At 28.4% G+C, this 24125-nt stretch overlaps 1 protein-coding gene across 16 annotated transcripts; it reads left to right on the forward strand.

The window, feature by feature from the left end:
• Positions 1 to 1550: 1550 nt before the first annotated feature.
• LOC124497866 (uncharacterized) lies at positions 1551 to 24010 on the forward strand. 16 transcript variants are annotated; one of them, XM_075733798.1, is made up of 13 exons: positions 7049 to 8109; positions 12230 to 12319; positions 12460 to 12681; positions 12944 to 13285; positions 13791 to 13877; positions 13966 to 14114; positions 14208 to 14386; positions 18885 to 19073; positions 19850 to 20054; positions 20131 to 21122; positions 21183 to 21427; positions 22820 to 22959; positions 23039 to 24010. In XM_075733798.1, the coding sequence occupies exons 1-13, from the start codon at positions 7825 to 7827 to the stop codon at positions 23448 to 23450; spliced, it is 3537 nt and encodes a 1178-aa protein (XP_075589913.1). In that variant the 5' UTR covers positions 7049 to 7824; the 3' UTR covers positions 23451 to 24010. The 16 variants fall into 16 exon arrangements, with proteins under 16 accessions (XP_075589920.1, XP_075589926.1, XP_075589927.1 ...); XM_075733801.1 differs by lacking the exon at positions 7049 to 8109 and adding an exon at positions 10109 to 10135; XM_075733802.1 differs by lacking the exon at positions 7049 to 8109 and adding an exon at positions 10868 to 11307.
• Positions 24011 to 24125: the final 115 nt, after the last annotated feature.

Here is a 24125-nt window from a genome sequence, read left to right on the forward strand (position 1 = left end):
TTGTTTATTCATTTTGATCGTACTCGTTTCCCGAATCGGATCGGGCCGTTGATCAATTTTCAATGATCGTCGAACTTGTTGTGCGGCAATTCTTGAGAATTGCAAATATGTAAGGCCAACATTTCGCCAATAACTCATTTTGTTTGTTTGTTTGTTTGTTTGAATGATGAATCTTTGGTCTAAATTAAAACAAAAACAAAAAAATTAATTGAATTTCGAGATTATATTATAAAGAATATTCTCACCAAATAACCATGCAATATCGAACACGAAATAGCGAATTTATTTTTGTTGAGCGAATAAAAGGACAAAATTTTCAATGCCAAGTTTACAGATTGCAAACGTTTACTTGAAACGTATAAACACAGCGTAATTATTTATTTGTTGTTTTCGAAAATTCTTATTATTTTCTCAATGATATTAAATTATTCCAAAATTTTAAAAAAAGGAGGTAAATGTCAAGGAAAAAAAATAATCAATTAACATAACTAAGTTAGTAGTACATTGAATGATAATTATTTTTTCTTTCTTTAGCTCCTAGCAAAAAAAAAAAAGAAAGAAAAATTTTTCAAATTAATTCAAAAATTCATTCAATAGCCGTTTATATATCATTCATGTTCATATCCGACCATCATCATTGTCTACCTGTTTTTCGACTGGTTTAATAACAATAAGGCTTGGCATTTTTTTTCCCCCCGGTAACGATCACTTTGATCAATGTTGATCGATCAAACACCAAGATGATAACCAAAAAAAAAAAAAAAAACTTTTTGCAATAAACATTGAAAATGTCGTGAACAAAGATGATGTAATCAGACATGAATTCTTGATCATTTTTTTTGTATCTCCTCCTACTATTTTTCTCCACTTTTTTTTACCTTTTAACTAAAAAAAAGCCAACACACACACACACACAATTCATTCGATTCGATTTGAAATTTATTTCGTTGAATGGAAAAATTTTTTTTCTATTAACTGGCGCATCTATTATCGGTGTGTGTGTGTGTGATAAAGGAGAATAAAAAAGAATTGAAATGAAATTCAATGATCAAATCAAAAAAAAAGAAAAAAATTCACCAGACAAGACAATGTTATGGCTGTTGTTGTTGTTGTAGTTGTTGTTGTTATTCACCCAGATGCTGATGAACAACAAAAAAAATTTTTTTTCTTTCAAAATACACAGATATAGACAGACAGAACCATTTTTTTCAGCCATGTTGTCGATGTTCGATACAGGTTCTTCTTTTTTTTCAAGAACATTGTCCATTATCATCATCATCATCATCATAAATGAATTGGCCAATTCTTGTTTTCAGATCTTTCTGGTCGAAAATAATACCTGTTTCTTTTCTTCTTCTTCTTCTTGATTTCTATCATTATTCATTCACTTTGTTTTTTTCTGTCTTATTATTATTATTGTTGTTGTTGAACATATATAACCTTTCGCGATATTGATGATGATGACGATGATTGGTGAATCTTGTTTTTTTTCAAATGAATTACAAGTTAATGGTCGTAGTGGTGGTGGTTGTCGTTGTTGTTGTTGTTGTTGTAAGCCATCTCGACCGGACAAGACCGGACTTGTTTGTTGCTGCTGCTGTTTTATGATATCAATTCTTTCTAGTGAAACAAAAAAATTCATATCAATTCAATTCAATTGGTACTAGTGGCTTTGGTTTTTTTGTTGTTGTTGTTGTTCATCATCATTTCATCGTGAAAATCTTTGGATTTTTTTTCTGTTTCTTTAGTCTTTGTGACACGGGCACATTCGAATGTTCGATGATGATGATGATGTTGTTGTGCAGCATTACAACGAATCACATATATCGGTTCAAATACACATCACATTGTTCATAGATAGACAGGATTTCATCTTCTTCGGTTCTTATGATTTTACCGACAATTTCCTCTACGTTATTATTTCAGCAACATTTGATAAAGAGTTGACGGAGAGAGAGAGAAAAGCATATTTTTGGTCATTTTTTTTTTCATTCGTCTTTTTTTTCGGATGGAAAAATTATCTTTAAATCTTGGTGATGTTGTTGTTTGTTGTTGTTGTTGTTGTTGTTGTTATCATTAGCATCAAATCAGTGTCCAGTTTTGTTTTCGACTCTTTTCCATTTATATAATTTGTTCAGACTCTTCCATTTTTTTTTTTGGATTTCAATCCATTCACAACAACAACAACAACAACAGCATCGACATGATGATGGCTTTAGATTGAATAAAAAGAAGAAGAAGAAAATTTATTCAAATGAGTTCCATCGTTCGGGTATATAAAATCATGAATTTCATCATCATCATCACAATGTTTAATGTGTGATTCAAATTTTGATTGAATTTGCAAATTTTTTTTTCATTCACACACAACAATCGAATAAAAACAATCGATTGTTTGTGTTTGTTTGTTTGGAATCCACAAAAACAACAACAACACATCCTTTTGTTTTTGTTTTCTGTTCGAAATTCGAATTCATCAATTTAATAATCATCATCATCGTCGTAATCGTCGTGTTGTCCAATATCCAAGTGAGATCAATGTTTTTTTTTGTGTTTTCGTTTGTGTGTTATTTGAAATAAAAAAAAAATTATGTAAATCTCATCTCATTCGATTTTTTTTTTTTTATTTATGATGTAATGACTTTGTGAAATTGTCATTTCATTTCAAATTTCATTCTTTCATTTGTTTCAATGTTTTGTGTTTTGAAGAATGATTATTTTGTACTGATCATCATCATCATTATCATCGATATGGTTTGATTTGTATATGGTATTTATCTTTGGTTCAATGACGTTGACGAATTTTTTATTATTATTATAATCATTTGTTATTTGATGACAAAATTTTTTTTCCATCTTTCGTTTGTGTGTATGTAATGTTATATTTGATAATGTAAATTATATCATCATTTTGGATATTGACAAAATTATCATCATAAATATTGCGTTTTTCATTGTGGATGTTAAAACACATCATCATCATCATCCATTATGGCAAACATTTTGATTGTCAAACATTTGACAAATCGATGAATTTTGAATTGATCAACTTTTATTTTTCTCTTCACAGATTAAAACAGTGTTTTGTGCTATTTGAAAAAAAAAATTCTTTTTCATCACCAGCATCATCTTTTTTTTCTAAAGATCATCAAATTCAATTCAACAAGGTATGTATGTGTGTGTGTTGATCATTAATTGGAGAAAATTGAATTTTTCCTTGCCTAATTTTCTTGAAATCTATTACTATCCTGTCTATATCTTTCCATTATCGATATCGATCGATAATCATATATCAATTACCATTCAAATTATCATTCATTCATATATGAATAAATTATCAAATAGAAATAGAAATCGAAATATCAAATAGAAATTCATTTCATTTCATTTGTGTGTATGCGTGTGTTTCCATATAAATTGAATTTGTATTTCAATTTTTTTTTTCTAATTTTAAAATTTAATTTCATATCATCTTTGAAATCGATTTTTTTTTTCTGTACATCGTTTTTTTTTATCATTTTTCTGACAACCAATCTGTTTATAAATATAAATCCGGTTTTTTTTTGTTCCTCTATAGATGATGATGGACTTTGAATTTCTTTACACATTTGTTCATTCATTCATCAGCGATTTGATCACACACACACACACATCATTCATGTTTGCGTGTGTATCCGTTTTTTTTTTTTTGTTTAACGAATTTATCATTTCAATTTCATAACATTCCTATGATGATGATGATGATTCGGCATTTTTCATTTCATTTTAATGATGATAGTAGAAAAGGTATGTTTTCTGGTTATCTGGTTAGCTTCCTATTTTTAATTTTGCCATGATAATGATGATGATGACCGTAATCTGTTTCTCATCATTATCATCATCATCTATAGATTGAAGATCGATTGATTGATCCAATTTTGATTTCTTGATTATCTATTTAAATCTTTGGTTGGTTTTTTTTTCTGTATTTTCATAGTTGTCATTCATATCAAATCATCATCATCATCATCATCATTGTTATTATGATCATGTAAAGTCATTGGACTTTTATTTTGTCATTTTCATCATTGAATTGACATTTTGTCTGGCAGATTTTTCTTTCTTTTTTTTTCTCGGTTACCCGTTGTTGTCAAGATTTCATTGATGATTGGCATTGTTATTCTTGTTGGCCGGTAAGTCAACAGCATCTGACAACTACGGCGACAATCTGGACAATTCTCAAACAACCTGTCTGTGTGTCTGTATATGTGTATGTGTGTGTATGTATTTTGTACGGACTGCTGCAATTTTTTTTTCATCCATTTTGATTTGCTGTTTTTTTCCTATGGTTCGAAGCTAATTCTCATAATTTTTTTTGTTGTTGTTTCTTCTATTTGTTTATGTTTATTTCGTAGTCAAACTAATTGTTCTGGGAGATCTTTTTTTTTGAAAGAACAAAACTTGTTTGCCTGGTTTGTTTTGTGTGTGTGTGAGTGTGTGTCCATTTTCAATCAAAAGAAAACCAAAGATTGAGAAAAAAAAACAGCAATGAAATTATCATTTGTCATTACGTAACAGTAGCAACAGCAATATTTCATTCGATTTGAAAAAATAAAAATCAATGACAATGAACACGATTGATGAAGAATTTTTTCTTTTTTTTGTTTTCAGAAAAAAAAACTTTCACTTTGTGTTGAAATAATATCACGGACAGAATCTATCATCGAATGGTCATAAATCATTCAATAATGGCCAAATACAAGCAACAACAACAACAACAACAAGGTGGTCGTTATAAAAAAAACCAGAACTGAAAAAAAATTGAAATCAAAGAAACATTGATATATAAACGACTTACCCGATATGTTGTTGTATACATATATATAAATCATGGCCATCATGATGATGATTGTGACCGGGTATTATCATTATCTTTTTTTTTCTCTGTTCAATGTCGTTGACATTTTTAACTTTAATTCATTATATATGATACATACACTGATCTTTAGTAAATATATTTTCATATTAATTACTTTGTAGAAAAAAAATTGTCATCAAAGATCTCCAATGTTGATGACCTCGATCGATTTTTTTTTAAAAAAATTTTCTCTTCACTGGCCAATTAATCATGTTTTTTGAGTGATCAGAATAAATAAAACGGTAGCATCATTTCTTGGCTACTTAATAATAATAATAATAATGATGATGATGATCATAATCATAATCATGGCTTTTAGAATCAACGATTATTATTTATTTAAAAAAAAATGGGTTGGGTATATACATAATGTATAATCATAATGATCGAATGTTCCTAGTTTTTTGTGTTGAAAAAAAAAATTGAAATCTAATTTTTCACATTGAAAAATATAAACATTGATCGTCTAAAAAAGGATTTGTTGTTGTTTGTCTACCGGATAATATTGATGGTAGATTTTCATTATCATCGCCATCACAGGTTTTTTTTCTGATCATCTTTGCCAATCTGTTGATTGTTTGTTTTTAGGCATTAAGACATTATCTTCAATAATAATAATGGACCATCAGTTGCTGCTGATGATAGTTAATTTTGTTGTTGTTGTTGTTGATTGACCATCAAGATTTTTTTTTATATTCATCACCATTCGTTTTTTGTTTGTTTATTTGTTTGTTTGTCTTTATGATTACAATCACAAATCGAATATATTCACAAAATGATTCGATTCGAATGATGATAATTTCATGTTTCAGCTGTTCATAGATAACGTGATGTAAAACTTTTGATCATTTTTGTTCCGCTTTTTTTTCACTTTAACAAAATTCAATGATCAAAAAAAATGATGATGATCATCATCATCATAATCGTGATCATCGAATCAAATTGATCAATGTAATGTAATAAATGAGCTGATTGAATTTCGTATATATTGAAATTATTTCATCAACTTAATGTCAATGATGATCACCGATCAATGGTTAACATCATCATCATCATCAATAGATGATCGGTAATATGATTGAATAATATGTAGATAAACAGCAGAAAAGGTGATGAAAATCAAGCCATGTCAGTTTACCATCATCATCATCATCATCATTGTTGTCACGAAAAATCACAAATATGGACACCTGTCCATAAGATATTCATTCACAATCGAATGAATATTATCATGATGATCATCAATGATGATTTGAATTGTGGTTGTCAAAAAAAATCAAAAAAAAAAAATTCTCGTTGTCGATGTTTTCGATCATTTTTGCTGTTGTTGTTTTTTATCAATAGTTTTTTTTTTGCTTTCAATGTTTGTAATAATGAATTATAGTAGCCTTTAATTAACACGTAAACATTGCATGTAATAGAATGTGTAATCAATCGAGAAAAAAAATGAATTTTGTTCACAACACTCACACACTCATTAATTGATTGTCTGATTGATCGATTGATTGATTGATCAATTGACATTGATGACATTTTCAATTCGTTTTTGTTGATCAATCTATCGATCGATCATCATCATTATCGTATACACCGACAACATTACCAAAAAAGACATTTGTACCATTCATTTTCAGTATCGTATAAAAAAATTAATTAATCGATCAATCGATCAATCGATTGATTGATTGATTGATTCAATATATAAGTATGATATACGTGTAAAAAAATTTTTTTTTGATAATGATGATGATTGAAAAATTCGAATTGAACATGCGTAATTATCAATACAAAATTAATATATAATGTCCATTTCTGTCCATCATCTATCTGTGTATTGATGATTGTTTTTTTTGTCTTTTTCTTTTCTTTCCTCATTGAAAAAAAAACAAATCAAAACGTTTACAACTGATTCAATAGAATCACAAAAATGTGTTTTGTGTGTGTGTGTGTGTGTGTGTACATAGTGTTTATTGTACATAACATAATTTTGACAAATTTGGAAACAAATGAGAAAAAAACAACAAAAAAAAAACTTTATTATCATCATCATTCGGTGATGATGGTAACCGGGGAATTCATTTTTTCTTTTTTGCTTTGTTTGATTTGTTATGTGGAAAAATTTTTTTTGTCTACAACTTTCTTCTTCTTCCATTGGATGTGTTTGTGGCTATGTATGATCATCGACTATTACTGATTTCCGATTTTGTTTTGTTTTCTGCTCTGTTGTCTATAAACAAAAATTTTTTTTTTTTTTGAAACAAACAAACGCATACAGACATTCATTCACCGGAAATCATCCTACCCGATCCGAAACTATTTGCACAACAACATGCAATTAGTTTTGTCTAGCAATTTTTTTTTTTTTGATGATCATTTGATTCGAATTGATTCATTTATCCACATCATCATCATCATCATGATCATCATACATGTCTATATTACATCATAATTTTTCGTAATTTTTTTTTCATTTTGATCCAAAATTGTTTTAATTTTTGCTATTTGTTTGATACATGAATTAACACCTTTGCTGTTGTTGTTGTTGTTGTTTCACGTGTGTCATTTTGTATGTGTGTTTTGTTCATTTTTGGTAATGAAAATTGCATAATAATTTATAAGCACTACATTACCAACAAATAAATTGAATTGAATGAGATGGACGCGCCCATGGATCCACCACTGACAATTCCAAAATGATGATGATGATTTGTTGTTGTTGTTTTTCTTTGTTGATTAAATAAATAATAAATGTATGAATGAATGAAACGAAAAGAAATTATCAAGAAAATTTTCGATTTGATTTCAGTGTTTAAAATGTTCATTTGAAATCAACAACAACAAATGAGATAAATTTTGTGACGGTGATAATAACAACAAGTGGAGAAAAAAATTCCTAATTCAATGATCAATAATCAACAGTGATAAAAATGACCAAATCAATGTCAACCAAATCATCATGGATCAATCGATCTATCGATTGGATCATTATCCATTTTCTTGCCATTTGGATATTCATTATACGACAATTCAATTCGATTCGTTATTCCATATTTTCGGCATTATGTTTATCACCAACACCATCATCAACGACAACGACAGCATTGACATCGAATTCAGATTATGATGATAACAATAATGATAATGTTGTTGATACGAAAAATTCCGTTTTAAACACTCACCATGATGATGATGACGATGATGATGAAGATCAGGTTTGAAAGTTTTCATAAAACCATTTATCAACGATATCTTCTCCTTTTAATTTTTCTTTAATCAATCTTTGATGGTGAATTTTTCATCATCATCATCATCATCATTATTTTCTGTCTCAATGTTCATTATTTTTTTTTTTGCTTGCCATTTGATAGTTTAATTAATTAATTATCATCATCATCCATTTTTTTCCTGTTTTGTTTTTTTTTGTTTTGGAATTCTGATTATTTTTGGCTAATTTTTTTTATATCTGACGAAGCAACAAGAAGAAAAACTATCAAACAATTAACGGCAGTTCTAATATAAGAGTGAAAGAATATTTTCTTAATTTTTCTGATGATGATTTTGCAATAATTTTGCAGAAAAAAGCAAGAGAGAGAGAGAGAGAGGGAAAAAATTTGATTTGATTTGTGATTACTTGTCATATTTCTGGTTATTCATCGTCGTTAATAGTCATCAAATTCATTACTACCACTACTATTACTGCTATTCTGTGTCTTATTCTCAGAATTTCTCTTTGGTTTCATGCAAACAAGTAAATAAAAATAAATGTCATGACATCAATATCATCATCATCATCATCATTCATTTGTTGTTGATGTTGTCATTTTCTATTTCTCAACATCCACTATTACCGGTGTTGTATTTTTTTTTTTTTTTTTTGATGATGATGTTTCATGTGCATAAAAATGGAGCCCGGTAAAATGGAAAAACTTGGCAATATGAAATTGCTTTCAATTTTTGTTTTTGTTTTTTCTTTTTTTTTTTGTTTTTGTTTCTTTTTTTTTGTTTTTCTTTTACTTCCATCAATTTATTTACCCAAGATTTCACTTGATGGATGGATGGATGTACTGTATGAATGAATGTAATGTAATGAAATCGATGATAATGTTTGAATGTGATCACTGCACACTTTTTTTTGTTTGAATGAAAGATATGGATCCATTTTCATACGAATTTGGTGTGTGTCAGTGTTTGTTGAAATAAATTGAGCACAAAAACCAGCAAAAAAATGTTAATATGATCAAAATAAACATTGGCAGTAAAAAAAATAACGATTTTTTGGAGTCATAATCAGATCGTGATAATATTCAGTTTCAACAAAAAAAAATTCATATCAATCGATTCTTGAAACATAATCATCATTTTTGATGATAACTTTGTTTGGATACAAATGAATCATAGTCTTTAATTGTAATTATAATGGTAGCTGCTGCTGCTGTTTCAAAAATCCATTTTTGTTTGGAATCTAAAATCCTCATACACATGTTTTTTTTCTGTTCCAAAAATGGTCATTGGCCTCAAATCTTGCAAAAAAAAATGCCGGCTGCTTCGATGTCGATGTTGTCGATGTTGTTGCTGTTGCTGTTTGTAACGAAAATGTAACAAAAAAAAATAAACAAAAAGAAAAATTTCATCATCAATTTAGTAGTAGTTGACTTGTTGCATTATCATTTTTTGTTTTCTCCCAGACACACAAAAAAAAAGAAAAGAAATAATGTGGTAGGCGTGTGTGTATGTCCAACCAATATATATATGTGTGTGTTTGATATGTTTCATCTTGTTTATTTATGGAACAATTTTTCCCACACACACACACACACACACACACAAACATCTGTCCCATTAACATAAATATTTTATTTGTCGATGAATCATTGAAAAATTATTAGATTTTCATCTTCATTTCATCATTTGTATTTCCAAATTGGCCACCATCACCATCACCATCACCATCACCATCACCACCATCATTTCTACTAAATAATGTTGATTTGATTTGATTTTTTTTTTTAGATTTATGTTGATATAATATACGCGTGTCGTTACCATATATATATATATATATAATCGTTGTTTGTATTGGTGGTAATCATCATCATCATTATTATCAACAATTGATGATATATCGATTGATGTTATCAATCGTTACCATATGGTTCATCATATCATATCAAATCAAATACAATGCAATAATAAATCATCGATAATAATAATAATAATAATAAATGAATGTGTTCGTTGGTATTTGAATTTTCTATATTTTTTTTTTATTTTGATCTCAATCTCTTTTTTTTTGATGTTGATGATCAAATGATTTGCATCTATTTGTGATAATCAAAACACGTATATATAAACAGTGTGTGTTTGCGTGTTTAAAGAGAGATAGTGAGAGAGAGAAAAACGTGCATTTTAAAAAACTGAAAACATCATTCACAGTATTTGAATCTTTATATGGTTTATTCTCATTCATTCACTCATTCATCATCATAACTCGTTATCCGCATCAAAAAAATTTGTGGACTTTTTTTCATTGTTCTTATTTGAAAACGAATGAATAAATGAATGAATCATCAAAAGATTTGGAACCAAACAGGACCTTGTAGAATTTTCATTTGTATGTTTTGTGTTTTTATTTTGTTGTTGTTGTCCAGGTATTTCATTTCGATTCATTTGACAAATTTTAATTTGTTTTTTTTTCTTGTTATCCAAAAAACGAACATTCACGATTTTTTTTCTCTCTCTCATCATTATCATCATCATCTGTATTATTTGTGTACGTGAATATTATTATGATACAGGTTTAGGTTTTTTTTTCATCCTGTATTTTGTTGTTGTTGTTGTTTTGATTCTAGTGGTTTTTTTTCTCTTTTCAATTGGATTCAATATAAAGATATTTCATGATCATGATCATCATCAAATGTCCTTCGAAAAATGTAATCCGAAAGAGTTTTTATCCTATCAATATTCATTCATTCGGAATCATCAATCGTTGATGTTTATCAAACGAATAGAAAAAAAATATTCAAGCGAATTGAAGTGACTAATTCATTCATTCATCATCATTCATTTGATTGATATTGATTGCCATTATCATTGATATCCTTAATCGACAAGATTAAAGTTTCATTCTTTTTTTTCATTGCTTCTTTTTGCTGAATTCTGTTTTCATATTTTATTCAATTTCAATGTTCATTATGTGTGTGTGTGTGAAAAATGATTATATCTATTGTGAAAATCAAACATCTTGGTGTTTATTTTGATCATCATAGTCATCATCATCATCTTGATTTCAATCGTTTATCATTTAGTCACTTTTAATATTTTCACAGTTTTCCTTTTGTTTTAGCCAAAAACACACACACTAGGTAATTTGAGAATTTATCAATTTCATTTATAAATGAAAGAAAAAAAAGGTTCGTGTCAAATTGAGAATTTATCTCTTTTGATTTTTTTTTTTTTTTTTTTTTGATGCTTGTCAGTGTCGATGTGTGTGTGTGTGTGTTCAAGTCAACAAATTCTTGCCGTTTGATGTCCTGATTTGATCGTCATTTTTTTCAGATTTCCTGGCTGTGGATTATATGAATCTTTTTTATGCTTTTTTTTTATCCATAGAATCATATCATTCAGCAATGATCATGATATAATTCTTGTCGTGTTTTTTGCTTGTTTCGTTGTTAGTTTCGTTCTATTTCGATTTTTTTTTTTTTTGAAAAAAATGTCGTTTTTTTTTCTTTCGGGTTGTTCACCCGTGCGCAAACAAAATGAATGAATGAATGTTAAGTAAAGCTAAAAAAAAAAAAAAAACAAGAACAACAACCTTTTGTATGGTTATGTGTATAGAATATTCTGGATTTGTGGCCAAAATGGCAAAAAAAAAGAAAGAAAGAAAAATGAAAGAGTCGTCGTCCCATTTATAGCCTATATGTCAGCTAAAATAATCTTTAGCCATCTTCATCTTCATCATCGTCTTCTGTCTTTGTTTGATGATGTGTTAGAGATCATCATCATCATCATTTCATTTCAAAGTTCACAAGTAGTGGTTGCCAGAGACTGTTGATTGTTGATTTTTTTTTTTACTTTTTGCTTTTTGGTCTTGACTATTTTGACTTTAGTCAAATGAATATTTTTTTCTGATTTAAACTCGAAAATCTTGATTGATTTTTTTTGTTTAGTTTTTTTTCTGAATTTTAATTTATCATAAAAAAAACTTGAAAATAAATCATCATTTTTCTATTGTCATTTTTTTTTGTCTTTTCACTTTTTTTCTGTTTGTCTTTGTGCGTGTGTTTGTGTGTGCTTGTTTGTTTGATAACGAAAAAAAAAAAATTCATAAAGATGGAACGTTCACCTAAATCCAATACGACCACAACACCACCACCGCCAACAACAACAACAACAACCATGAATTCTAATGGTAAAAATTCTGTAAGTCTAAGAATATCATCATTCTTTAATTTTCATCATCATTAATGTGTGAGAATAGTAATTTGATAAAAAAAAATTTTTTATTTTTAATTTTAAAACAAAAATGTATTGCTTGTTGCTTTTTCAAAATGTTTTCCAAGACCCTGCATGATGATGATGATGATCATAATGATAGAATCATGAATTTGATGGAATCAACATCAAATGATGAACAACAACAACAACAACAGCTATATACAATGGTACAACAAATTGTTCAGGATTCTGTACATAATGCATGTATGGAATTATCATTGGAACAACAACAGCAACAACAATCATCAGATAGTGATGTTGATGATGATGATGATGATGCTGATGCTGTAAGTATACTTACAACATGAAATCTGTCGAATTCAAAAAATTCACTTGTTTACTTTCTTTACTTTGATTGATTGATTTTGATCTTGACTGAAATTTTTTTTCCAAACAATTTCATCAGCTCCACCTGTTGGTGTTTTCTTTCCTTGTTTTTTCGATTTTTTTTTTGCTATTTGCTTTTATTGATTTTTCAGTAAAAAAAAAACAAATCATTGATTTTTCATCCTTTGATATCTTTCTCATTCAAATCTAAATTATTTATAGGCAAAGAAAAACAATAAAAAACGTAATAATCATAACCGTAAACAAAGGCCAGCTACAGCCACAGCTACTTCGACGACGACTACAACAACAGCAACTAAAACTGATGCTACAAAAATATCTGAATCAACAACATCGAAAAAACAATCATCATCATTATCGAAATCAAAAAAACCAGCGGTTGTTGTTGATAATAAAATCAAACAAGAATCGATTGATGAACAACAACAACAACAATTGAAACAAGAATTTGAAAAAGAAAATATTGAATTAATCACCGAACCTGTTGTCAATGGACAATTGAATGTTGATGACAAAAATAACGGTGAAGAAAAACAAGATTCGGTAAGTGTTATCGACTATTTTATGACGAAATTACTGCCGTTTTATTTTTATTCAAAAAAAAAAAAAAATCAAATTCAAATCTTTTCCTTATGGGAAAAACCGTCGTTTTATAAATTTCAAACGATCATGAATCTATTTTTAGGAATAATTTCATTTCTTCGCAATTCTAGTTAGCCACAAACATTTTTGATTCGATTTGATTTGGTTTACTTTAGTTTAGTTTAGTTTAGCTTTTGTTTATTTTATACAGAATCCATCTTTATAAGCGAAAACAAGATGTTAATCTTTTTTTTTTGCTAAATGTTTACGATGATTGGTTATAATCATATCACATCATGTCTGTCGCATTTGATTTTTCTTTTTGATTCATCATTTTATGGATGTGTGTGTGTGTCTGTGTGCGGTAGAATCCGATTCTTTATAAATTCACTAATTTTTTCCACATTTTGTTTTTTTAACCCCTTGTTCCCAAAACTTTATATTGTCATTATTCTACATTCTATAGAATTTCGTTAAATGTTCATTGGATTCAAGTAGCGATAATACAAATAGTAACGATAATAAAATGAATGGTGTTAAATCATATGGTTCGGTAAGTGATTTATAAATGTGCATTATTATTGTTGGCATAATGTTTTCATTTTCATTTTTCTTTCTCTCTCTCTCTCACACACACACAGAACCACATGAATGGTGTTTGTATTGGTGGTGAATCAACCATATGTAAAATATGTTCCAAACATGTTTATCATATGGAACAGATAAAAGCAGTGAAATCAATATTTCATAAATCCTGTTTTCGTTGCATTGAATGTAATAAACAATTGAAGTAAGTGTGATTCATTTAAAAAAAATGAAAAATTCAAATTAATCTGAATATTCTTTCTTTTTCTTTTTGATTACATATAATTTTTCAATTCAGTATGGATTCATATTCATCACATGAAGGCCAAATTTATTGTAAACCACATTTTAAACAATTATTTCAGCCAAAACCAAATTTCGATAATAATCATATGAATGGTAATCATAATAATCATAATGGTATCATCGATATCGATATTGTTGATCATTCATCAACACGTACAACAAATGATTATTGTAAGTGAATGAAATTTTTTTTTTCTCAAATTCTTTTTCATTCTTGTTTCATCTATATGCATCTATTCGATGATGATGATGATGATGATGATGAAAAATTCTATATATTGAAACATTTCAACATGTCAAACTTTATTCACTGGTTTAAGCCAGACAAAAAAAAATACGGGTAGAAATCATGTATGTGTGTGTGTGTGTGTGTGTGTGTAAATTACACACCCAAAAAATTGCCTGAATTTAAACATTGACGAGTAAGAGCAACAACAGAAAAAAAAACTCCAGTTATGCGTGTTTATCATTGATGATGATGATATTTATAAATCTCATAATAATCCATCTTGTTTGAATTTCCATTCAAAGATGCAAAAAAAAAAATCTGGCTGTCTGGCTATAAAGTTCTTCTTCTTCGACGTTTTTGTTGTCGTCATCATCATCAATAAGAATATATGGTTGCCACATAATTTTTTTTCTCTTTTGTTTTCATTTATAAAAACATTGCCAGAATAGTAATCTTGTCTTTTTTTTCAGCAGTAATTTTTTTCCTGTTGCCAAATAATAATCACAAATCATTATTTTTTTTTGACAAAGTTTTGAAAGAGAAAAAATTTTTTTTTTCCAAATTCAATTTTTCTAACTTCTGAAAACAGAAAAAAAATCTCATCTTTGTGTGTACGCGCGTGTGTGTGTGTGTGTGTGTGTGTGTGTGTGTGTGTGTGTGTGTGTGTGTGTGTGTGTGTGTGTGTGTGTGTGTGTGTGGTTCATTCATTCATCCGTCCATCCATTAATAATGGATCATCATCGTGGTGAGTTCAAATCCAAAAAAAAAAAATTATGTATTCTTTTCAGATATATAATTCTTAATTCAGTTTTTTTTTCTTCCTCATTTCACACCATGTTTATTGTATGGGAATTTTTTTTTCTTCTTTTCTGTTTGGTCATTAATATATTACACATTACGAAACTGTTGTTGTTTGCTTCATTTTTAATAGTGTTTTTTTTTGTCTGTGTGTGTGAATGTGTGAAAATTATAAATGAAAAAAAATTTTATCAACCAGCCAATCATCAATTTAAAATTTAAAATGCAATGATTTTTATTGTGTGTGTGTGTGTGTGTGTGTGTGTGTTAGATCAGAACCCACCAATCATCCAAAATGACTATTTCCATTGAAATCGATTTTGTCATTTTTTGTTTCTGTGTGTGTGTGTTTCGTTTTCATTTTGTATTGATGAAAAAAAAAATACTTGCAATAATATTGCATTTGATTGTTTGTTGTTGTTGTTGTCGGTTGTTGTTTGTTGTTGTTGTTGTTGTTTTTCTCTCTCTCTCTTTCTGTATTTCGATACATATTTTTAGCTACAAAAAAATGAACATGTAATTTTCTTTTTATTATATGTTTTTTAAAGAGGATTTACTTTTATCATTATATTACCGTTATATATTATATTAATGTTATAATCTATCTTTTGTTTGTTTCGTTTAGCTTTTTGTTTGTTTTTTTTTGTTTTTGTTTTGTAAACTAACCAAGTGTGTCAGAATAGCTCTTTTGTTTTTTATTTTTAGTTTTAGTTTGTTTTTTTTATCAATTTTCTCTTCGCTACCATATATAATGAGGATGATAATGAATATGAATATGTAATTGGATATTTAAAAAAAATAAAAATAAATAAATGAAAATGCCAAATTGGTCAATTGACGATTTTTTTTTTTTTTTTTGGTCTGTGATTACCAAAACCAAAATATAAATGGATCAGATTAAATTACAGTGAATAATTATAATTTTAGCCGATAATCATTAAATTGAATCAAAAACAATTTTTAAAAAAATGAAATGAAATGAAACCAGATAACCAGTAATAAAAAAAAATTTGCCAATAATTTTCCCAATTTTTTTCCCCTGATATCTCCAGACACAATTGTAGACACAGACAAATATTTTTTTTTTCTGTGTATAGAAATAGTAATCTACGACACCTTAATCTTTTGATATTAATGGTCACTGTTTTTTTTTGATCATATCTACAATGATGATGATACAATCGAATGATCTCAAGATTTGTTAGTTGGTTGGCTGGCTGGCTGGCTGGCTAGTTGATAAAGGTGTCACTTTTTTTTCTTCTTGAATTTTTAATCTCTCCACCTGTAATCATCATCATTATCATAATAATAATCATACATACCTGGCCATATTGCTTTCAGTAATAGATTATATCGTGTAACATGAACAACAACAACAACCAAAAAAAAAAAAAAAAAATTATACATTTTATTATTGCAAGAAAAATTGAATATTTTCATTTTGGATCGTATTTTACAGGTATGCATGTGTGTGTGTGTGTGTGTGTGTGTGTGTGTGTGTGTGTGTGTGTGTATTGTCATTTTTTTTCACATGATTTTTAATGATTTATCGAATAAATCTCACACAAAAACACACACACCTGTTGCACACATATTTTCAATGTTTACAAAAAAAAGCCTGTTTCACCTGGATTAGCAAAAAAAAAAAATATTATTATTTTGTATCACACCACCACCACCACCACCATTTGATTATCGCGTTCGTTTTGCCACGTTGCCATTATGATAAAATTTAAATTTTTCAAAAAAAAAAAAAAATCACAACCATTTTTTGAATCGTGTTTAAATAATTATCATCATCAACAACAACAACAACAACAATAATAATGATGAGAACTGTATGAAAATCTGATCTGATCGACCCAGATCTGAATAATATGTATTTAGTGATTTGATACAATTTTTTTCCAGCCAGTTTAGATTATTATCATTTCAATCATTGTTGTTTAATTATTATCATTTTTTTCCTTTTGTTCAAGTGTACTCTGTGTTTGTATTATTATTTTATTTTTTTTTTCGTTCATTATCGGCTATTAGTTTCGGTTTGTCGATTTCAATATCGATTCGTATTGATCCATTTTATTTTTGTATTGATTTGAATCGATCCATATTGTTGTTGTTTCATTTTAAATTGTAATGTTTTGACCTTTTTTTTATCGTTCAACATGTGTGTGTGTGTGTGTGTGTGTGTGTGTGTGGTTAATTTGCACGAAATCGGTTTTCAACAACAACAAAAATAAACTTTAAAATTTAAATTCCTAGCTCTTGATCTTTTGTTTGTTTGTCTGTCTGTGTTTATATAATAATATTTGCATGATGATAATTCATTCGGAATTCAAAACAAACACACACACACACAAGCTTTGTGTTGTCGCTGTTTTTTTTTTTTTTTGAATTTATTGAGTATTAGCATCTAAATACCGGCCCGGCAACAACAACAACAACAGCCGATTACGCAATATTCGCTCACTCGAACACACACACACACATGTCAAAAGCAACAAAAAACCAGATTCTTTCCAGTTTTTTTTTCGCTTTTCTCCCATATGTATATGAAGATTATGATCTACACTTGGTTGGTTGGTCGGTCGGTTGGTTGGTTGGTTAGTTGGTTCCCTTTTTTTTTTAGTTTTGGCCCAATCTTTTTTTCCCCATGTATACATTTATATGATTCATCCATTAAATCTGTCTTTGTCTCTGTGTTTTCTTTTTCATTCATTATTACCATGATGATGGTGATGATGAGAAGAAGAAGAAGAAGAGAGAAGTTTGACTAGATTTTTTTTCTTCTGATTTGAGGTAAAAAGCTTGCTTAATCATCATCATATATACATTTATATATGTGTGTCCATATATTCAAGGCATTGGATTCAAGTTTTTTTTTTCTCCACTATTCGCTTGTTGATTATTATACTCAATTGTATTTGTGACTGTCAGTCTGTTTCATTTCAAACTCTATTCATTATCATTATATAATGCGAGTGTTGTCTGTGAATTTGGTGTTTTTTTTTTGATGTTATCAAATCGGATTGTGACCCATTCAATTCATTTCAAAAATAAAAAAACGAAACGAACACTTGAACCAACAAAAGTAATATAAGAATCGAATGAATTTTTGATCAAAAAAAAAAAAAAAAATATCAATCTTGTATTGTGGTGATTGTGGTGGTGGTAGCTATATCAAATGTTGTTACCCCGGTCATCATCCATATATAGTTTGGATCATTCGCTTCATATAATTCTGCTACTTTTGTTGTCGACTATGTCTGCAATATTGTATACGACGAAATGAACGATATGGGCAATTCATAGGTCCATATATGTGTTTGTGTGTGTGTGTGTGTGTGATATTGGAAAAATCTGATCTGGTTTTGGTGTGTTGTTTACATGTGCTAGGACCTTTTTTTTATTATTTCTGTTCTATGTATTTTACATGCATTGTGGGTTTTTTTTTCTTGTTAATTTTGATATAATACACCATTGACACACACACACACACACAAGGGTGTTTGGCTCGAATTTTTTTTGTCTTGTTTTTATTTCGTTGAGCTTAAAATTATTGTTGTTGTTTTTTGTGTCCTGTTTTTTTTTCATCTTTATCATCAAATTTTTTTTTTCTAATTCAATCACCATAAAACAAAGGTAAAACAAACGAATCAATCGATGATAATAATGTTGTCGTTGTTGATGATGATGAAACAAATGTAAAAAATCAACAATCAACGAATGAAATTGATGTTGAAATTGGAAACAAATCAACAACGCCAAAAAAATATGAGGTGATTATCTGTGAAAATCAACCAATCGAATTACCACCGGATGTTGTTCGATGTGAGTATTTTGTTTGAAACAAAACAAAACAAAAAACAGATTGCCCAAGAATTTTATCCGCTTCCATACACATATATATAACAATAATAATTGCATCCATATAAAATGATATCATATGACTCATCATTGTCCATAATTAATGGCCGCATCATTATATTCATGGCTTTTTTCCATCTTTTTTTGCTTGCTTTTCATTGCTGATGATGACAACGCCTGTTTTGCTTTTTTTTTGTTGTTGGTGAATATATTGTTCATATGTGACCATAATCGTTATCATCAGATTTAATCATTGAATCCAAAGTCAAAAAAAAAGCTGTTAATGAAACCGACAAATGTTTATTCAATTGGCTAACATTAATTCAAATCTACATAGGAAATGCCATCCTATTAATCTGGTTTCTAGTTTGTTGCTTTTGTTGTTTTTTTTTAAACTTTGAAATCTAAAAATTTTGACAAAATTCGCTTTTGCTACTGCTGTTGCTGCTGCTGGTATCCATGGTTTTTTTTCTGATGCTTTTATTTTATGATTATGTGTAGCTGTAATTGTCGTTTGTTGTTGTTGTTGTTGTCGTTGATGATGATGATGTGTCGGTATATTGATTCGAATTTCCTATGCAGGATGTTCGTTTGTTTGTTTGTGTGTTTTTTTTTTGCTTTGAAATTTTAATATCATTTAGTTTGATTTTGGATTTTCTTTGTTTGTTTTTTCTTTCTCGCCATAAATATATTATAACGAATTTTTTTTTTTTTGGTTTTCATTGTTTTTTTTTGTGCAGATAATTCAAAACAGCAAGACGTATTTGAAAATCTTACTCTTGATTTAAGCAATATTCGTAATCGTTTTGAAACCGGATCAGTATCGAATAATAACAATAATAGAATTAATAATAGCAGTAATCATATAAATCATCATCATCATCATCATCATCATAACGATAAGCCGATAACACGTTCAGAAAGTATACATAAAATCATGCAAAAGTAAGTAGGATATAATTGTGAAAAAGCTTAAGTAATGAAAAAAATTGTATTTTTCTATTCAATATATAATAATCAGATATCAAAGCCGTGTTGCTGGTGATAATTGTGTTAGTTCATCATCATCGGATGATGAAGATAATAATAATCAACGACAACAACAACAACAAAATGTTAATGATGAAACAACAATGACATTAAATAATGAAAATGGTGATAATAATAATAATAATTTGAAAGAAAAAATGTCATTCACTGGTATGTCAACATTGAAATCACAATGGGAAACTGGTTCAATTGCAAATAAACAAGGCGATAATCGTAGTGTTGAAAATGAATTGGCTGAATTACGTCGTGTAAAGGGTAAAAATTCTGAACCATTAACAAAAATGTATGAACGTGCTATACAAGAAGCACAAAGTATGGAAAATTTATCAACACATAAATCGGAACCATTATTAGTGGATGGTTGTTCAATGCGTGCTGGTTCTATAAAAGAAAAATTTGAAAAAGGTGCCGTTGAATCCACCGAAACTGAAGAAGATCGTATGGAACGTTTACGTAAAGAACGTGAAGCTGAAATCATACAGATTGCCAATAATGATCGTGCATTGAAAGAAGCTCGTAATAAATTCAAACAAATTGAATTAGGTCAACAAATTGATAATGGTGGCAATAATAATACTGATAATAATAATGGTCATATCGAATCGATTGATTCCAAACAATTGCAACAACGTTTCAATTATTTTGAGAATCGTAATGATGCTGATATTATTGATGGTACTGTTGGTAGTAATGGTGATGATGGCCAGCCACAACAACAACATTCATCAGTAAAAATTGTCGATGATATACCAAAAGTGGATACAACGAAAAAAATGTTGAGTAAATTTAAAGCACTTGAAGCTGGACAAATCACTGGCAGTAGTAATGGTGATCAATCATCATCATCATCATCATCATTGATATCAAATGGTTCACCTAAAATGTTTAAATGTATTACACCACCACGTGAAACGATGAAAGTGTATGAAAATGAACCAATGGTTGAACATAATCCAAATATTGGTATGTTGTTGTTGTTTTGGTTATTTGCTTATTAAAATGTGTTTTTTTTTCATATTCCAGTTAAATCGAGCTACAAAACCGAAGATGTGATTCAAGTTGAACCGGAAAAGGCAAAACATTTACGTGCTAAATTTGAAAATTGGCAAACCGAAATTGAAAGAGAAAATCGTAAACAAGATGATGAAAATGATTTCGTACCATTGGAACGTGATACTACTAAAAATCTACGAGCAATGTTTGAATCAATACAAAATGAAACAAATAAACCGATCGATAAACCACGACCACGTGTCAATCGTTTTGTGGTAAGTGAATTTTGTCAATATAACAGCTATTTGCATTTTTTTAGCCATTGATACTAGCATAGCTTTATGTTCATTGCACCACAAACCCCTTTCACCCCTTTAAAATAAACAAACCATGACGCTATTAATTAAATGATGACACCTAAATGATCAGAATAACCCAAATAAATTGCCCGATACTAATCGAAATAGTGTTATTATTAGGATAAAAATAATTTGTCCATAGGTTCTTAACAAATGTTTTCTATTCCTGGAATTATATTTATTAATCGAATGAATTGAAAATCGATTATCAATTCAATTTTTTTTTTGCTTTTGCTGTTTGCATCATCAATCAATTTTTTTTTCATTTCATTTCTACACAAAATAGGATGACGGTTTTGATCATAATAATATTAATGATAATGATGATGGTTGTTGTAATAATAATAATAATGATGATGATCATCATCATGATAATAATAACGAAACTAATAACAATGACTTTAAATCATCATCATCATTGTTATTGTTCAATGATGATGATGATGATAATCAAAATGAAAAAAAACATTTATTACAATAACAGCTTTGAAAATGACCAGATTCTATTGCCAATATCATCATCAATTGATACTAGATCAAATCATTGATGATGATGATGATGATGATGATGATGATGATGATGATAATGCAATCGCTTCTTTTGGACACAATGATAACAAGAAAAAAGTATATAGGCTTTATATTCGTTTCCACAAGCACAAGCTAAAGCAGAAAAAAAACGCTGGCCATTAATTCTGTTTGTTTTGTTTTCATTGATTCAAACCTAATTGATTATTAATTGTTTCTATATCTATCTTTTTTTTCTATTCCTTTTTTTTCTACTTTCTGTTATTGTCAGTGAATACCAAGAGAGAGAGAGAGAGAGAGAGAGAGAGAGAAAAAAAACAAATGAGAAAATTTATTATAAATTTATCTGTTTTATTCAATCATTTTTTTAAAAAAAATGCCTTTTTTTCAATGTTTTCTTCTTTTTTTATAATCTGGATCTTTTATTGATTTGATTTGATTTGACACTTGAAATGGTAACAACAAATGAATATTAAAGATGATGATGATTATAAACAAAAAAAAATAAATAAACATGCGATTCTCATAGATTTGGGATATTTTTTTGGTGGTTATTTTGTGTGTCATTTTTTAAGGCGCTATTGGTTTGTGTAAAATAGTTAGTGTGTGAATATATATAATATTTGGTTTTCTTTGTTAGTTGATTGAGTTTTTTGTTTCAAATTTCATGATAATAATAATGTGTTATACTATATAATGATATATTTCATATTTGATAATCCATAAATCCATATAATCGATTACCATAATGCCAATATATATATATGTGTGTGTGTTTAGCAAGAGAAAACATATCAACAACAAACCGATTCCTGTTATGTTTGTTCAACACGAATATATCCAATGGAAAAGATGGAATTTTCGGGCATTAAATTACATAAAAATTGTTTCCGTTGTGCCAAGTGTCATATGCCAATGAGGTATGAATCAATGTTTTTTTTCCACTTATTTTGAATTCATTTATTAATCATTTTTTTTTGTTTTGTTTTATCATTCAAGATTGGACAACTTTACTCAACATGCCGATAAATTATTCTGTATTCCACATTTTAAACAATTGTTTATGGAAAAAGGAAACTATGATGAAGGTTTCGGTCTTGAACAACATAAAGATAAATGGTCAAATAAAACTAATGGTGGTAAATCTTCTACAATAGCCACTACTGTAACTGTGGCCACCAATGGTAAATCAGCTAATGGTCATCATCATCATCAGGATCATGATAATGTATTAGATCAATTGGATGGCGAATTAAATGGCCATAATAATAATAAAACAAATGGCCATAATGGCAATAATTTAATCAATATCGATAGTGATGATCAATTGGATTCATCCATCGAATATGATTATCAGCAACAACAGCAACGACAACAACAGGATCATGCCGAATTGATTGAAGATTACTGAAGGAAAAAAATATCGCCGGCAACAACAAGTGTTTTTTTCACCGAACTTATCGACATCAGATGATTCGATTTTTTTTTGAGCCTTCATTATCCATTCACACATACACACCTACATTTATAGACACATCCATTTTTTTGAATGAAATCCCATTTGATTTAACCAATGTTTCGTTTTGGATATCAACAAAATATTTTTCATTCATTCAATTTTAGCTTATAATTTATATGTATCGTTTGATGATTTTAAAATGAGTCTTTTTTTCCAATTTTTTTTTATTATCATTAATCGACCATTGATCAGAATTTCTCCATTTTTTTTCATATATTTTTGACAATCAAATAGATTTTCTGTTTTTTTGTTTCTTTGCTCTTAATGTAAATATAATAGTTTTGATGACGAGAAGAAAAAAAAATATGTCATCATTTGATCATCACTGTTGTTTCCATTTATATATTATCAATAATAATAATCGAAACAAAAAAAAAAAGAAAAAAAAAACCAAATTTTAATATGTTTGTATTACAATGTTTGCTACAATAAAAAAAACAAAACAAAACAAATGTAATTGATTGCCGTAATTTTCTTTTTTTTTCTATCTCTTGTTAATCGATTCTTTGAAATCAGAAGAAAAAAATTTGATTTTTAATTAAATTACATCAATCAAAGAAAATTTCC

This window comes from Dermatophagoides farinae, chromosome 9, assembly GCF_024713945.1.
Source record: "Dermatophagoides farinae isolate YC_2012a chromosome 9, ASM2471394v1, whole genome shotgun sequence".
Lineage (NCBI taxonomy): Eukaryota > Metazoa > Arthropoda > Arachnida > Sarcoptiformes > Pyroglyphidae > Dermatophagoides > Dermatophagoides farinae.

Excerpts from the sequence above, each read along its gene's own strand:
- LOC124497866 (XM_075733798.1), top strand. The coding sequence starts at position 7,825 with ATGACCAAATCAATGTCAACCAAATCATCATGGATCAATCGATCTATC. Across the intron at positions 13,286-13,790 it reads GTGAAGAAAAACAAGATTCG|AATTTCGTTAAATGTTCATT; the intron begins GTAAGTGTTATC and ends TACATTCTATAG. Across the intron at positions 21,123-21,182 it reads TGAACATAATCCAAATATTG|TTAAATCGAGCTACAAAACC; the intron begins GTATGTTGTTGT and ends TTCATATTCCAG.